The 17,757-nt window shown below is 47.3% G+C and overlaps 1 protein-coding gene across 1 annotated transcript in view; it reads right to left on the bottom strand.

Annotated features, from left to right (window-relative positions):
- The window catches only part of BRINP1 (BMP/retinoic acid inducible neural specific 1), a 91,431-nt gene that overhangs the window by 60,096 nt on the left and 13,578 nt on the right, over positions 1–17,757 (bottom strand). The window contains exon 2 of the mRNA XM_032708518.1: positions 2,660–2,927. Coding sequence (XP_032564409.1) covers positions 2,660–2,877 — 218 coding nt within the window. The 5' untranslated portion in view covers positions 2,878–2,927. The remainder of the gene's footprint in view (positions 1–2,659; positions 2,928–17,757) is intronic.

Here is a 17,757-nt window from a genome sequence, read left to right as displayed (position 1 = left end):
CGGAGTCAATTTAAGGAGCCCACAAAATGAGATTTTACCCCTGTGGGTTTCAGTAAAACGATATGTTCTGGGGGGTGTGCACAGTCCAGCTCTCAGCTGCCAGGACTGACTGTGGCTCTGCTAATTCCCCACAGCAAGACTGACTTTGATACTCCTTCAAAAATGCATGGGCTCAGTTTTTAAGTGACCAGTGCTGTCAACAGGGACAAATATTAAAAACAACCAGCCCTCCAACATCCAGCCAGCCTCATACCTGATGGCTCCATGGCCTCTGCTGAAGTACATAAGGCTTTTCCCTCCTCCTCAGGTGACCACACTGGGAGCAAATTAGTCCCAGAGGGTGTTTTTCCGAAGTGCTCAGCTCCCAACAGCTCCAACCAGGACACACATGGCTGAAGTTCCCCAATCTCTTCAGCTCAGCGCATGGTATTTGGCCATGAGATGTCCCAAGGTGCCCTTGCAGCCTTCCCCCTGCCTCTCTAAACTCTTTCCCTAACAATTTCCACTGGACTTTGTCTCATCTCCCGTTTCGTTTGTGAGCAATGACTTCTCCAGCATTGTCACCCTCTGTGAGACCCTTCTCAGACTCCTCCTGTGCACACAGAATGCTGCTGCCTATTTTCTCCCATGGTGGAAGGAGGATGTTGTGTCCTCCCCAGGATACAAATGCCTTTCCTAAGTGCTTCAGCAATATCCAGCAGAAATAGAGAAAAACAGATCCCTTACCACTTCCCATGTATAAAGTTCATCCTGAACTGAGATAAGGCTTCAAATTCTTAGCAGTCTCCTACAAATCAAAAGGGAATTCGTTCCTCACCCCCTGACAGATAAAACTAGAAATCACAGGCTTCACATGCAAACAATTTTTAGCTCCTTTCTAAGAGTGGAGGTGGTAGAGCTGTGGCACAGGCTGCCTGCTCAGGGTGTGAATTCCCCATCACAGGAAACCTTCCAGGTCACACACGACCCTCTGTCAGACGTGACACAGGTATGTCTGAGTCTGCCCTGGGGAAGAGGCATGGAGTAAATGACCTCTCAAGGTCCTTCCCGACCCGTTTCTCCATGATTCTTAGAGACAGGATCCCAGGCTTGATGGATCTGTGGCCTGACCCGCAGTGACAGCCCGTGGATGTGTCTGAACACATCCATCGCGTGGGTTCCCCTCCCAGCCCATCCCTGCAGAGTGCTGTGCTGGCAGCCCGGGCTGCACAGCTCTTTAGCAAAGGCCAGAGCTGCTGCCAGGGGCACTGAGCAGGGCAGGGATCCGTGGCTTTGGTCAGAGTGTCTGTTGTCAGGCAGGGCAGGGGTGAGCCGGGGAGAGCCACGGCCAGGCAGAAAGGCTTTGCAAAAAAAAAAGGCGAGTTTTCTCTGCTGCTCTGTGCAAGCAAAGGCCTCACTGTTAAAACCTCACTAGTGGAAGTGTGGCAGCAGAATTTCTAGTTTTTGGGGCTGTCTTCCCCCTGAGCTGTTTAGAATGAGGACAAGCCAGGACAATATTTTCAACCCTGTGCTAATCTCCCCTTGCTGGTGCGAGGGGAGGGGGTGCTGCACTCCCTGGAGGCCACGGCACAGGAGCAACTCATTTTTCTTCCCCACACACAGATGATGCCTTGCATGTCTCCATTACTCTGCAAGTGCTTTTGGCTCCCTGCCCGTGGGAGGACACTGCCTGCACACATGTGGATCCCTGCTCCCCCCTCCCCAACCATCCTGTGTCTCATGTGCCAACAAGACTATTCACTGGCGCTTCCCTGCCTACTGGTTTGCATGGCTGTGTTTGCAAGTGTCTTTCTGAAGCACAACAGGACTATATAATTATGTAAATGCACACATGTCTCTGAGAGTTTTGCAGTCTCTTTGGGTTTTAGCACAAATCTCCTGACACTTGCTGGCTTATTCCCCTTCACTCCAAAGCACTTGCTGCTTTAATGGGAGGTTCATGTGAGCACCCCGGCTTTTCATGTTAAAATGAAGGGAAAAAAGTGTGTTTCTGGATAGCACAGCTGGCAAGAAGAGCTTGAAACAAGCAGCAACAAAGGCTTCAAAACCTAGAAGGCGAAGGAAAATCCGAATTCTGCCTGTTCTCTGTAGTTTTTTAATTCTCTGCAGTTTTTTAAACCAAGATCACAGTCCTGTGAGCAAGTCCAACACATTTGGAGAGAAAATCTGCACAGGTCTCTGGCAGGCAGCAGACAGGTAAGGCTCATGCACGGCAGTGTGAGAGCTGTCACACTGATGTGTGCTGTGACATACATCTCTATGCCCATGTGAACCTGAAGCTATTGGCAGTTCACATGTATGAGTTTGGGCTGCCCAGAGCTTCACTGATTTGAAAAACCTGCTTGTGAACCTGCCTGTGAACTGTCTGTCACCGCAAATGAGGAACACCCACACCCTCAGTCCCTTTTTATCTCCGTCTACGCTGTGCACATTGCCATGACACTGCAGTGCTTTCATCTCACTATCAGAGCCCCACAGCCCAGCCTTTGAAGCCATTTGCTCTGCCAGCTGAGGACCACGGAGAACCAGGGGAGCGTTTCCAGGTGGAACGGGGACAATGATCCATCTCCCGTGGACTGAGAGCCTGGAGCCCACGGGAACTGGCTGAGTTCCCACCACCAAACAACTTCTCCGAGCCACGGGCGGGGAACCAACATACCTGTATATTTTATATCTGGTTGTAAATCCTTGACGATGTCTTTCCACAAAGGATAAGTAGCTCCGTGAGTGGTGGAAAGGCCCCCTGTCTGAAATAAGCCAATCAAACTCCTTGGAGACATGTTGGTTGGTAGCAGCTGGGTCCTGGTGGGAGGGCTGTACGAGTATATGGTCCCATATAAACAGGAGGTAGAGGAACTCAACAAGCCTCCAGTTCATGCTTTTCTGTCTGCCTTTTTCCTCTCATTCTTGCTCCATTCTGTGGAGTCCTGTTGAAACAGAGAGGGAATAGGAGGAAGGAGAGAGAGAGAGAGAGAGAGAAATGGAGGGGAGGAGAGGGAGGAGGGAGAGAAAGAGAGAGTTTAAAAATGGGAATTGCTTTGATCCTTTGACAACCGTCTCTCAGGGTGCAAATAGACAGGAAAAATCTAGTTTTAAAAGCCTTCGGTTTGCCTGTGTTACAGCTTAGAGTATTTGGCAGTTTTTTGTTCATGTGCCTAAGTGGTGCCTTTAACCTCCTGAGCATATATCACCTTTGAAATAACCAGGTCCTGACCTGAGCCATCCTCACCCCAGCTTCTCCATCATTTCCCTCGTGAAGTTCTCTGCAGAGCTGCAAAGGCGAGTGAAGGCCGGGCACAGGAGGTGGCTGCACCCCAGGCTACAATTACCCCTTTATTGTCCCTTTAATGCTGTGCCAGAGAAACGTGTCTTCTGCTTTCATGTCTCTCTGATGATCTGTAATCCATACTCTGTGCAACCTGAGCAATCTATAAAGACCCAGCTCTCACTTTAAAGTGTTGCCAAAAAAAGAAATAAAACAAAATAATTACCCAGGCTCCGGCGAGGAGCACACACGGACACACAGACACACACACACAACCATGAAATCCTGCCAAACTCTGACAGATAAAAATGTCCTCAGCCTGCTTTCCTGCCTGGGTTTGGGGAGGTGTGTGCTTGGTGGAGCAGGATGGGGTCTGTTGCTATTTCAGTTATGGTGGGACCTCCAGGCTCTTCCCAAGATCAAGGCTCTGCAGGGTGACATATTTAACATGCACATTCAGTGTAGGAGGTTTACTGGGGAGCTCCAGGGGCTGCTCCACACCACCTGGAGCAGGGCACGCTGTCGCTGCCGTGGTGGGAGAGCGGCTGTCCCGCCGCACCCCCGGCACAGCGCAGCTGAGGACAGCCCTGCCACGAGCCAGCTCCTGTCCCCGGCGAGTGACAAGACATATGATGAGTGGGAAGGGAAGCAGAGGGGTGAGGTGCCTTGCCAAAGGTTACTCAGCATGCCATGGATACAGCTGGAAGAGAGCCCTGGTCTCCTGACTCCCATTTCCAGCGTTTCAGCCCTTAGATCATCCGCCTCCGCAGTCAGGCTGCTGGCGTGATGCCCTTCCCTGAACAAAGCCATGTGCTCCTTTGGGGGCAGGTGAGGGGCTTGTTAACGCCCTGCACCCAGTCTGTAACCCCCCTCTTTCTCCTGAACCACAACCTGCTGGGTTGTGTTCCTCATCATTGCTCGGAAAAATTCCTCTCTCCACGCTCGGAACCGGTTCTTTCTCCTGCCCCCCTCCTGCCCCCCTCCTACCTTCTGGGTTTTGTGGAGGATATGCTAACATGATGTGCACACCTGGGCAGGCAGAGCAATCTTAAGGCTGCATCCCTCACTCTAGGAGCTCAAACCTGGCCGAAAGTTTCCCCCTGGTCAGGTGATACCCACCTATTTCTGTAAAACACGGTGTAGAGAGACTGTAGCTACTATTTAAAGCAGGAGAAAGGCTATGCAGAGCTCTGCCACAGTGAGATTTAGTGTCAGGCTTATTTGTACATCTCCAGAAACCCTTCTGAGTCCACCATAAGCACTCCAAAAGTTTGCAATTCCCAGAGAGAAAAGGTTTTACTAAGAGTGCAGGAGAGGCCAAACCGAGGTGCCACACACATTCCCACCCTGGCTGGTGTGAGCAGCAGAGCCCAGACCAGAGGCCATCAGCGTTTCTGGTTGGTATGAACCATCTCCCATGCTCCAGGACTTTTCACCAAGAGCACAGTGAAGCTCCAGCCCACGGCAGTGAGTGTGCAAGTCTGCAGTGCAGGTGGATTGGAGCCCTGGGTGTGCCGGGGAGCACAAGAGCCGAGTGTGAGCCGGGGTGTGTGGGAGCCTGCACGTGTGCACAGCATGTGTCAGTGGAGCTGCAGTGAGCTCAGCAGCACTTGACAAGGCAGAGTTGTGTAAGTCTGGTTAAAAACGACACTCAGCTGTTGCATTACAGGAAGAAATGAGAAAAAATTAAACATGGGGAAGTTTTTCTGGTTTTCGGTTTTTCTGTGTTGGCCACGTGTAAACTTCTTCCCGGTTGCAGAGGGAGTATTGCTGTTATTAAACCTGATGGGACCTGCAGCTCCTGGCTGAGGAGGTTGTTCCTGTTCTGGAGAGATGTATTTAACATCAGCCTTCACCTGACTCCTGCTTCACCCATACACAGGGCAGTTCTTGGTGCTTTAGTCTCTCATCTCACACAAAGGACTGGTTCAAGTCTACCTTAAAAAACAGGGGTTTGGGGAGTTTCCAGCCCCACATTGAGGGGATCAGAGCATATTCCAAGTGGGCTACAGTACACCTCTGCTTCCACTCACAGCAGTCATGAGCCTGAGGTGATTACTGGAAAAAGCTCTCAGCTGCATCCCACCCTCAGGATTTCCAAATTCCAGTTCAACAGTTTCTGCTGGCTCTCCATCCTTGCTGCTCTTGTCCCTCCACAGTGGGATGCAGCTGCCAGCTCAGCAGATTTGCCCTTAGCAGGATGTGCCATCACTGCTGATAACGATCAGGTGTTCTGCACATGTTGTCCAAGCTGGTTTGGTTGTCTGTTCATTAAACTCATCCATAACTGCTTCGCTCATCAGCCAGCCTGGATCAGTTTTCCTTTAAATATTTCACTTTCTATTGAATTCCTATTCCAAAGAAAGGCAGGGAGCTCATACACACCAAGGTGGAGTGACAGCCCCCTTCCAGTTCCCAGCACAGTGCAAGTGAGGACCAAACTATGGGAAGAGCCAAACAAAACAGGTTTCAGAGAAATCCCAGTGTGTCCTCCCCCATGAGAACATCAGACATTGGGGAAATATCGCCTTGTGAAAGAAAGGAGATGTTCCCTAATTCCCCACACATACCATCTTCTTCCTCCCTTCCTTTCCTTCAGGCCACAGTCAGGATGATTAGGGTTGTGATGGTACTTAACCAAGAGGTAAAACACGGGGAGAACATGCCTTGAGACCACTGGAAGAAGTGGCTACATCTCCAGTCTGGAAGCTGGATCAGAGCTGAGAGCAGGGAATGGTGCCTGAGGCAGTGGAGGATGGCAGAGCACAACTGGGTCCAGGCTGCTATCACACCATCAACTTTAATTTTTTAGTAGTATCTTTTTCCCCCCTGTAGCTGCTGTAGGGATGTTGTTTCACATTAAAGATTAATACACTCCACAGGGCTGGTCCCCATGGAAGCTATAAAGCTTACTAAAGTGGGATTATTTTGTGTCTAAGGCAATATTGTGAGGTGCATTCAATCTAACTCCTAACGAGCTGGAATCTGAAATTAATTTGTTAGGTGTCTTTATGGGGCTCCACTGATGTGAAATATGTTCTGGGGATTTGGCAAAAGGGAAGAAGCAGGGAGGTGATGTCTCCAAGTCTATAACCCTTGGTTTGGAGACCCAAGGCTAAATCTGGCACAGAAGGAATCTCAGCACTAAAGGGAAGGCTTGGGGGAGTCAGACACTGAGTTTTGATCCAGGAATCCAATGTTTTGCTCAATTCTGCCCCAGACACCCTCTAGAACCTTGGTCAGTGCCCTTGCATGCTTATTTTTGGCCTTACTTTCCAGTTATCAACATGGAGTCACAGCAGTATTTGTGTGACTACTTGGACCATGAACTTGTTGGAGAGGCCAGAATCTGGTTGTAGCATCTACCAGAATGCAAATCTGCTGCCCACATGACTCACAAGGTGTTTCTGTCCCACGAGCAATGGATGACAACCATCTCAGCCAGCTTTGTAAGGCAGCAGTTGAAAAAATCCAAGCTAAAAAGCTCCCTTTCCACTCAGCAGCACCACAGAGCAATGCAGTGAGCTGGGGCCTTCTGGTTCATGTCAACAAACATGATCATGCAAATGTCACATCTGTTAACAAACATGAGCAGTGGGTGAGCCAGAACACGGGCTACAGTTCAGGGTAAATAAGTAGTGGGAGAAGAAAATGTTCCATGTGCTGATTCTGAGTCACATTCCAGTCATTTTCCAGCATCGTCCATCCCTCAGTGCAAATGGAGGTTCCTGTTACAACCCCTTGCAGTTTATTAGGTGGTTTAAGGTGGCCTTTTTCTAATACAAATTCAGTCTGGAGCATCAAATGTTCCTTATCTTATGAGTCTTCAGGATTCTTGGAGGAAAAATAGGCAAGTACTTTCTGTAAAGTGCAAGTTGTATTTGAATGTACACTTAATTTCATCGTGATTGATATCTGTGTGTTAATTATATTCTATTTTCGGCAATACCTTTGCTGTCAGAAGGTAGTGCCTTTTATCCAAGGAGTTCAAATTGAATTAGAGACATTAATTAAAGCTCTCAGCACTCTAGTAAGGCAGGCAAGTGCTGTTACTCCCATTGTTTCTTGAAATAAGAAGAAAGGAATAGAGCTGGGTGTCTACTTAGCCACTTAAAAGGTAATTTTTATACAGTGGGGTAGCCCAGAATGATAGATTTTGCACAAAATGATATTGCAAGGTCTTGTTTCATCTGGGGGAGGCTGTGCAGCCCCAGATCCCTCTATAAATGGACAGACAGGATGAAATGCTCTGACTCTCCATCGCTTGCTGTGAACAGTCCACTACTCCTCTGCCTCCTGGGATTTTCTACCTTTCTCCCAACCTCTTCCCCTTTCATTTATCCCTTCTATTAGACTCAAATTGATCTTGCACACATCCCTTCTCTTTCCCCCATGCTCGTTGGTGTGAACTATTTCCACCAGAAATGCAGACCCGGGAAAGAGAAATTACTGAACATATTATTTGCAGTAAAGAAATAAGTCCCCTATCCCTTTAAGCTTCATGCACCAATAATTCTTCCTTGTGTCCCACATTTGGTTCTTGGCAGGTTGAGAGAGGCTTCTGCCTGCTGCCATTTACCAGAGGGAGGAGGCTAACAATTCCTATTTGTATCTGAAACACTTCTGTTCTGCAGCAACTTCACACAGTGCTTTAGGATGCTGATAAATTAGTAAGAGGCTGAAGTGTCAGGGGAGAGATGGAACAGCTTATGTTGGTTTAGAGCTCGACCCTGTAAAGTGACGAATGTCTGACCTCATTTCAGCAAACAGCTTAAGTGTACCCTTAATTTTAAGTAGGGATAAGCTCCTCTGGATTTTACTCAGCCATCTCTGCTTTGAGTTAACTGTGCACTCACATTCCTGCTAGACAGGTAACTACTGCCCTACACCTTTAGGATTTAACTTGTGGCAGGTGCAACTGGAGCAATAACATTTATGTCCTGCCCCTAATTCAGAGGTGGCCCGTGGAAGTGCTGGAAGGCAGCACCCATGAAGCAGCTCTGCTTGTCCTTTGGGAACCCTGTCCAGCAATCCAGCCAAGCTGGGGACACCTTTTGTGTCAGAGCCAGAGGAAAACAGGGAACACGGATGGAAAGGAATGGGGAAGCCAATCTGTCGGGGTTTGTTAAGTCATGGGAACTGCTGTGGATAAACCTGAGCTCTGGGAAAACAGAATTTGGGCACTTCTGACCTAGATGTCTTTATAGCTCAGACTTGCAGACGCTGATACCTGACTGGAGTCAGGGATGGAGCTGCAATTCAGCAGTGGCTCTGAGGCCCTGGATGACTGTGGCATGCAACATTGTGAAATTCCAATTGGTTGCAAAGCTATTTCTTTATGGAAGTGGGATTTCACCATTTCAGGCAGCGATGACTGAATTCCTCCCCAGACCTCGGTAACTCTGCACTGATTGGTGTCCCAATTTCCATTATTCTTTAACCATTTCAGTTTTAAATATGCATGAGTGGTTAAACCTGTGGGATATTCATCAGCTGAAACATTTTTAGGTGAGGAAAGGCAAGGAGAGAGGATGAGAAATACCTTTCCAAGAATACCAACACAGTCCACAAATTCCCCTCACTTTTGCCAAATTGCTCATGCTGAAAAAAATAACGATTGGGAGATGTCAGTGTTTGGGTTGTGAGAGCTCCAAGGGGAAACATTTCCAAATCTCTATTTCAAACTACTCAAGCTTTTTCTCCTTTTGATTTGTCTCTCCATCCTCTTAAGAGAGAACAGTGATAAAAATATTACTTTTGACCCCAAATGACTCCCAGGAGAAGAGACTTTTTTTTCTCTTCAGTTTGTCAACACTTTGCTTACAACTTGTCAGAATATTCAGTGAACCAAAACCACCCTACAAACCCTCCTTTATTAATGCAGTTCAACCAGCAGCCTAAAGGGAGCGGGTTTTGTGCAGAAACTCTAATTACTCCCTGCCTGTAACGAGGTGAGAATCACACTGGTAACAGCTCTGTACCTGCTTTCAGCTCATTTGTCCCCGCACTTCAGCTAATTATAAACCACCAGTGTGATGATGATGAGGGTGAGAGGCGGCTTGAAACCAAGCAAGGCAGGGAGCAGCCTCCACCAAGTCACAAGAGCAGGTGGTGCTGGACAGAGGGAGTTAAACCTCAATAGTCCTCATGGTAAATCTACTGGGCGAGGTGCTCTGAATTCCAGGATCCTCAGGCTCTTGGTTCAAGGCTCTGTTTGGAGAGGAGAACCTCCTCACAGTGCTCAGTAGTGCACACAGGTACGTGGTGAAGTGTCACAAGGCTACAGAGGTGGTGAAGGGTCTGGGGGTGAAGCCACATGAGAAGACAATGAGGTTTGTTCATCTGGAGAGGAGGAGACCTCATTGTGGTGTTCAGATTCCTCACAAGGGGAGGTGGAGGGACAGGCACTGATCTGCTTTGTCCAGTGACCAGCAATAGGAGCTGAGGGAACTGCTGGAGCTGTGTCAGGGCAGGGTCAGGTTGGATCTCAGGCAAAGGTTCTTCCCTCAGAGGGTGGTTGGGCACTGCCCAGGCTCCCCAGGGCAGTGGGCACAGCCCCAAGGCTGCCAGAGCTCCAGGAGGGTTTGGACAACACTCTGAGGGACAGGGTGTGATTGTTGGGGTGTCTGTGCAGGGCCAGGAGTTGGCCTGGATGGTCCTTGTGTGTCCCTTCCAACACAAGATACCCTGTGAGTCTGTGGTGTTGAAGCCTGATGCTTCGAGCCCGGACCGGTCCCACCATAGATGCTGCACAAACAGAAAGCAGCAAGGCGGTCCATGCCCCAAAAAACTCACAATCTAATTAGGAGAGCAAGGACACCAGATGGCCAGGGACAGATGGGGGAGCACGAGGGAACAGTGAGATAATACTGCTCAGCGGGCTGTGGAGCAGTGGTGTCAGCACACCAGCAGCCCGACTGTTGGCAGGATTTTGATAGCTATTGTCACAAATGAGAGTTAAAAATAGGGAGGCTGGATAATGAGCTCTCTTTGTAGATGTTTGTGAGGAACTCCTCTCATTTGTGAAGTGGTAGAGATAGGATGAATATAGATGATAATAATAATAATGATAAATTGCACTTTTCTGAGCTGCTTATTAAAAAAAAAATATGATGGGTGGTGAGCAGTGATTTCTATTAAGCACTGCCCTGAACTTGAAATTATTCCTACTATTATTAAATTATTGTCCTAGCTAGTCCACTTCCCCATAATTTCATTCTAAGTTACACAAAAATGCAGCCCTTTCTTCTGTCTTCCTCTGTATTTATACACCTCATATCAAAGTCCAGTAATCTCATAAGTGTTAATAGATTTTTATCCTTGCAGCAGCTTTAGGAGATCGGGAAGTGCTGCTTTTTCCATTCTGCAGAATGGGAATTGAGACCCGGGGTAGATTAATGACTTGTCCCAGCTCATTTTATAACTGCTTCAGGAATTCTGCCCAAATCTCTTAAGTCTCAGCTCAGTGCTACGTCTCCTTGCAGTACCCTTCCTACGCACCTTCCTGCTACTATTCCAGAATTAGCTGGGACTTGCCACAGAGCTGCTTAGAATTTTTTTGGATTGCTCATTTCACGTCAGGAAAATGCCAATTCATCAGAGGCAAAACACTTTGTGGAAATTTGTTGATTTAAGGGGGAAAAAAAAAGGCATTTTGATCAAGTCAGCTTTTCTTTGGAACAGAATGTGTCGAGTGTTCAGTTTGGAAAGGATCGGTTCAAGATTGTGTTTTGTTTTTCATTACATGTTGAGTAATATACATTCAAAATCAAAATGAAGTGTTTTTCTTAAACAGCGTGTTTTGACTGAGCCAAAATAGATTTTGTAATTTATGCATAAGAGGAAATATCCAAATTCATTTAATACTGCTCTTGCATTTTGGAACAAGAAAACACCTGCAAACCAGACACAATAAACTGAACAAAAATCATACCATTCCCTACAGTTTCTACTGGAAATTTAGGAAGAAGAGCAATCTGAATACTCAGTTCAATGAGGCCTGTGTCAGAGTCCAGAAACCCTGGGTTTGGGTTTCCTGCCTGTTCCATCCCATGTGCCAATCTTGCCTTTCTAATATATTCCCTTGCAACCATTGGGACCTGTAAGCAGAGAGACTGAAGGAAACAAAAATTGATGCCCAAACTGCCCTGAAGAGCAACAGTGTAACATTCAACCCAAGAAAGTCAACTCTTATCCCACATCTGACATTCCTTGCAATAATTTTGTTGTTCTGAAGTTCGTTCCTGGGCAGAGACTTTGCCACAAAAGCCCCATGGAGTGACCCACTCCATAGGATTTGGGGAATGCAAACTACCACTGCTTATTGAGGTATGTTAAGAAGCTGAAGTTACCAAACGATCCTTGCAAATGGTTTATCTTCCCATTTTTCTTGTCTCTCAGCAAGGAGCTTAGCCTCTGACCTGGGTCACTTGTGTTCCTCTGTTCTAACTGGAGGAGCAGAAGGGGTTAAAATCCACGGGCTTCTCCTGGTACAGCTCCTGTTGCTTGGATAATGACAGCCCTGCCAGCCAGGTTGACAAGCACCATTTAATTTGGAGCTTCCTTCCGGGCACCAGCTTCAGCCACCACTCAGCTGGATGAAGCCAAGGGAACCAGGGGCAGCTGAAGAGGGGAGAGAAAAGGGACCCTGAGTTGGCAGCTGCAATTTCTGGCCTCAGGCAGCTCTGCTTTCCTCATCCCATTGAGCAGAAAAGGATTTTGCTGTGGCCATAAAAATCTCCATGTGCATTTGGCCACACAGTCTCCTTCAGGGTCTGTCTCAGACCCTTGTGCACAGTCCTGCCAGGACACTCCAGAGACAAGGTGGGACCTCCAGAGGACAGCCCAGCTCAGAGCTGTGCAGAGGAACAGAGCTGCACGTGGGACCAGGGTGAGGATAACTGCTCCCTTCACATCCCTGCAACTCCCTGAGGGATGCTCTGCAGAGACTTGGAGGTGTGATCCACAAATCACTAATTTAAGTGTTTAGGACGGACTCCTTTAGCTCACAGGACGCTCATGTGAGGCTGAAAACACCCAGATTCAGCCCCTTCTACAGCCCTACCACCCCATATAGAAGTTATGTGCACACTGATGCACAGGTGCCTAAATTCAGGACAGGAATGTGAGCTAGAAAATGTATTAGCCCCAAAAACCACCATTTTATGGGCAGCTTCTGAAACAGAAGTCAGAAATATTGAGTGCAGGTCTCCTGTTCTCAGAATGCACCATCCCTGCAGGTTCTCCTGGAAGGTCTATTGAAGTCAATGAGCCTTGGGTTGGATCTCATTGCAAAAAGATAATCAAATACCATATTAACTCTTAATTTGGAACAGAATATTAAATTAGAAGCTCGAATTAACCTGGAACTGCATTTATATAATGAGAAGATTTAAAATCTGTGTATCATGAAGGTGGGAGAACTCCTACCCAAAGCTGTTCTCACAAGCCCTGAACCCTGGAGCCACTCTACTGCATTCCCACCTATTCCAACTGAGCCTGGAAATCCCACTGGGACAGAAGGATGTGTGAAAAATAAAGCCATCTCACCCTTATCAGTAATAATCAGTCAGACCCAGAGGGCTGGTACCAGCTAAATCCCAACCAAAGCCAAGAACTGAAAAATCCCAGAGAATATTGAGGATCTGCACTGGAATCTCACCATCACCAACACTCTCTCCCATCAGTTCTGCAACACAGATCTGCTGAAAACCAAAGGAATTCAGTCCTTGCCAGGATTAAAGACCAAAACCACTGAGGTCTGAGCATCTCCAACATTAAAGCAGTTTGTGAGCCAAGTTTGAGGCCACCTCTAGCTGTGAGGTTTATTTATTTCCTTCTTTGAGACGGTTCTGCTCTGTGCTAAATCCATCTCCTGACCACCTGGAGCGTTTGAGAGTCTTGGCTGTGATGCTTGTCTGTTTAGATAGACTGCAAGTAGAGCTGGTCAAAAATTTTTGACAGAACAGTTTTTCACAGGAAAACGCAGTTCTCTCGAAATCCAAACGTTGCACGGGAACATGTCAATTCTGACAAACTTTTTTGCGTTTAAAGTGTCAAAACAAATCAGTTTGATTTTCTCTCTTCAGTCACGTTGAAACGTTTAATTTTGAGGAAATAAACACATTATTTTTATATTGTTTCAGTTAATTTGTTTTGACATTTTTACACATTTTGCATTGTATTGATGTAAGTTGAAAATATACTGTTGATTGAATAAAATATTTGATGCTGTTTCATTTATTACATGTGTTACCATTAGACAGTGATAAATATTTCTCATGGCATTTTAGTGCTTCAGCGCCACAGGAACGGAAAATATTGATGGTCTCAAATTATTATTACTTTTGAATTTTTAGGTCGTAAGAGCCTTGTGGGATCCTGGTTCTCCTTCAGGCTGAAGTTAAAAAAAAAAAAAACCCAACCCCATATCAAAAGGCAAGAATTTCCCAAGGAAATAGCATGTCCGTTTTCCAGGCAGGTCTGTCAGCTCAATGACAGCATGGCACAGCCCCACTCCCCTCTCCACACCAGAAAACCCTCTTCTCCACTTGCTGGAAAAAAAAAAAAAAGGAAGAAAATGCAGATTTTCCCAGAGTGGAATTCGTATGCAATGTTTTCATGAGCATCAGGGATTTGAGTCTGAATACCATTGACCTCCTGGGGCCTTTGGCTTCCAAACCACTTATGTACTTTTAAAAGATATATTCCACCTCCTTCTTGGAAGTCCACCTGCTTGGTTGTTTGGGATTTTTTCTTGTTTTAAACCACATTTTTGCTCCTCCATGCATAGGCTCTGAATTTCTGCCATCGCTTCCGTGCTGGGGGTGGTGACAGTGAGTTGAAAACAAGGGCAAAGCAAGTGGCAAAAGAGAGGGTGAGAAGGGCAGCACAGAGTGAGCCTGGAATGAGGCAACTTATTGATCCCTCATTTCATGGAGAGAAATGTCCCCAGAGGGTCCTGTGTAGCTCAATAGGAGATGGAGGTAGGGCTGGATGGCCAGAGGACACAAAGGACATTTTAAATGGGGAGAAAAGCGGGATCCCAGCGTGAGGCTGTGCCTGATGGGGGATGGAATGAGAGGCAGAGCATGACCAGCCTCCTTCTCCTCCCTTCATCAGGGTAAAAGGAAGCTCCAGTAGGTACTAAAGGCTGCTCTTTCCCATAGAGGCCATGCCTGACTGTTGTCTTTCCCTTCTCCCCCCTTTCATGAGGGTAAAAGAAAGTTCCAGTACATAGGAAGAGCTGTTCCTTCCCATCAAAGGTTCAGCAGCCCTTGGAGAGAGGGGTCAGTCCTCACCACCACGGTGTTTGTGCAGTGGAAGTAAAAAGGAGAAGCATCCCCCACCTTTGGAGGTTTATTTACAGCAGCAGAGGGGGTTTTTCTGTCTGCTTTTCCTCTTAAAGAGACCTTCTTCGACCACCAGGCGCTGCAGTTGGAAATCTGAATTTCCCCACGCAGCTGCTGGGAGGGCACCTCTGCATGAGGATCTGTCTGGATGCCTCCTCGTGCTCCAGCTGGCCTGTCACTATGGATTACAGCTTTCAGCTAATAGTGAGCACTGCTGGAGTCTGAGACTTCCATTGAAAGCAGAAGTTTCCACCTCCCCGCCCCACAAATGGCTCCGTCCCAGACGTGGCCTCATCTCTGGGGTGGGGAAGGAGCAAAGTGCCTCAATTTGTTTCTGTGTTAGGTAACAATGGAACGAGTTGAAGGCAGAAAAAGAGATTTGAGGATGATAAATTCTGAACACCGTGGATAATTTACTTGAAAGTTGATCTTACCCCTTGTCATCAGCACATCTGTGGTGCTGGAGCCCTATCCCTCTGACAGCAAGGGTACAATGGAGCACTGAATTACCCCCTGGAAGAGTCCTTGAGGGAAATGCTTCATTACTCCAAGCCATATTGTGGAGTGTCTTTGGAAAGTAGGAATGCTCCTGCGGGGAGAGATTGCCCATCCATGCCAGACTCTGCAAATCATCAGCCCTTCATGGCCAGAGGAATTGAAGGGTGAGGACAGATCCAAGAGAATTGGCCTGGGCACTTGACCTTTCCCCATTGCCAGGAGGAAATCACTGAGCAGGAAGAATAGCACATGCTCCAGCAGGCTCTACAGAGGGAGGGAAGAGGGTCTGGAAGAAATCAGAGCTGTTTGTAAAGCAAACACTGCTGCTTCAGCACAGCCTGTGCAGTTGGCCAGCACTGCCATCACTCGTGGGCATGCTGAAGGGTGACTTCCACTTTGGCAAGTGCCAGGTGCCATCACAACTCCTCCTGCTCCAATGGAGGCATTCAGGAAAGACTTCTATGTGAATGCTGAGAGATTCACACCTCTGGGGCTGGGGGAAGGACAGGACATGCTGAGTGGCAGTTTACAGTTTCACTGGCATGGTGTCCTGCAGTCCCCTCCACCAGCACACTGTTGACTTCTGCTACATCTCCCCCGCACTGGAGAGATCCTACATTGCCTCTGCAGCTTCCCAAAGTGACTTTGGCTGAGAGCAACCCAGAGCAGGCGTCACATTCGTGTCTTCAACAGCCTGACTCCCAGAAAGATCCTGTGCAACAAGCTGGCCAAATTCAAATCTGAAAAACACCTCCATCGCTGGTCATGATTAATTAATTCTGCTTCGACATTCCCCAGGGCACCTAGCAGCTAATCAGAGCTGCCAGAGACAGAGACACTGCTGTGGAAAAGGAATAAACAGAATTTCCTCAACTGCAGACCTGGAATTCGATAATAAATAGCTGGCTAGATAAATAATTTTCTGTGAGTGTTAAATTAAATGCAGAACAGGAATACAGCTGGCTTATCCCTGTGAAATCAAAGGTGTTTGGAAGGAGTTTCCAGAGAAAGAAGAGTATTTAGAGTCTACTGTGCTCATGAAGACATAGCCTGAAGTTATCCATCATGGCTAATGTGACTGTTTACAATGACAGACAGCTATTCCTGGACATTTTATTCTTGGTATGATATTCTCAGACCAGAGCAGCTCAAGGAAACTTCCTTCTAATTTACATCTCTGTTTTCTCCCTCCTCCTGCCTGGATTGCAGACCAGGCAACATCTTTGTTCCCACAGCGCCCACAGTGTCTCTCCAACCAGCTGTTGTGGGCTTGGCCTCTGTTCCTCAGGGAGCTGCAGCTGTCAGCCCAAAGTACAGGCTCCTGAGCCTCTCCTCCTGTGTGCCCTTTTAATGCCTCTGTCCCCTAAACCCACAGACCAGGTTGGTCCATTCCCCACAGAGCAGAGGCTGCAGTGACAAACACGCGGGATTTGAGGAAGTCGGCGGGAGCTCCGGTGACATCCCGGATCCAGGTACAGACCTGGGAGTGTGTTGTAGCGAGCAGATGGCTGCCTAATCCCTGCCAGCATGGCAGCCCCGGTGTGCAGGGAGCACCCCCAACCCCTGTCTCATTGAATATGCACATTCACAGCTGATTTTACTCGAGCACTGCAAGTCCCTGTGCACAAACCATCCAGATAAATCCTCGACTGAGGTCCTGTCCCAGCAAAGAGGGCAGATCTGCTGGTTCCCTTTTGCTCACACATCTCCCGGTCCTGTAAGTCTTTGCTGCCCCTTTGGCCTCTGTATCCTTGAGGGTACAAGTCCACCTTGCAGATATGTTGATATTCTCCTCCCAAGACATTCAGTTCAGACCCTGCTCCCATAGCAGTGAGGGTTCTGAGAGCGCAGTGGGTTCCTCTGCCTTCCTTCACACCTTTGTCCAGAAATCAGTTCAGATCATCTCTTCCTCCCTCTTTACTCTTCACCCACCTTGCTCCTTCTTTATCCACCCCAGCAGGCAGAGCCAAGACACGTTATTAACACTTGCCACTTCGTTAGCAATCCTCTCCAGGAGGAGCAGAGGAGGAAAGAGGGAAGTGTGCAAAAAAATAGAGTGTCAGGAAACTCGGATTAAAGGAAGAGTAGCAAAGACTTGAAGGTGTGAATGAGAAAGTGCAGGAGTAGAAGTAGTATGAGAGAAATCTAATGGGTGAGAAAGAGATTTATAATTAATCCATAGGCTAGTGAGAAGGTGGGGAATGTAAGTCAAGAGTGTAGGATTCTCTATATGTTTCTTCTCCTGATTTAATCTGACTTCAGACAAATCTTTTTACTTTCTCCTTTTATCTCCCATCGCTCTGGACCCTTTGAGTGTGTGTTATTTGAGGTATGAATTGTCTTTAACTGCCTGTAGCATAAAGGGAACTGCAATCACAGGCACTAAGGATGCGAGACATTGTTTTTAACACATCCTAAAATTAGGCTCAGAAAAGTGCTTGGGGATTGTCTGCCAATGTTTATTAATTCAGATTGAATTCATTAGACAGTTACTGTCAAAAAATGGGGTGGGAAAAAAAATTAAAAGAATCAAATACACAACTGCATTATTTCTTAACTTAAATGCTTTCTGATGAGGTGTTTGTTAAGTGAATCTAGAAAGAAGTGGAAAAAAAACCCAAAGCAACCAAAAGTGGAATAATA

Source organism: Chiroxiphia lanceolata, chromosome 21 (assembly GCF_009829145.1).
Source record: "Chiroxiphia lanceolata isolate bChiLan1 chromosome 21, bChiLan1.pri, whole genome shotgun sequence".
NCBI classification, from domain to species: domain Eukaryota; kingdom Metazoa; phylum Chordata; class Aves; order Passeriformes; family Pipridae; genus Chiroxiphia; species Chiroxiphia lanceolata.
This window is presented reverse-complemented; position numbering and strand designations above follow the sequence as displayed.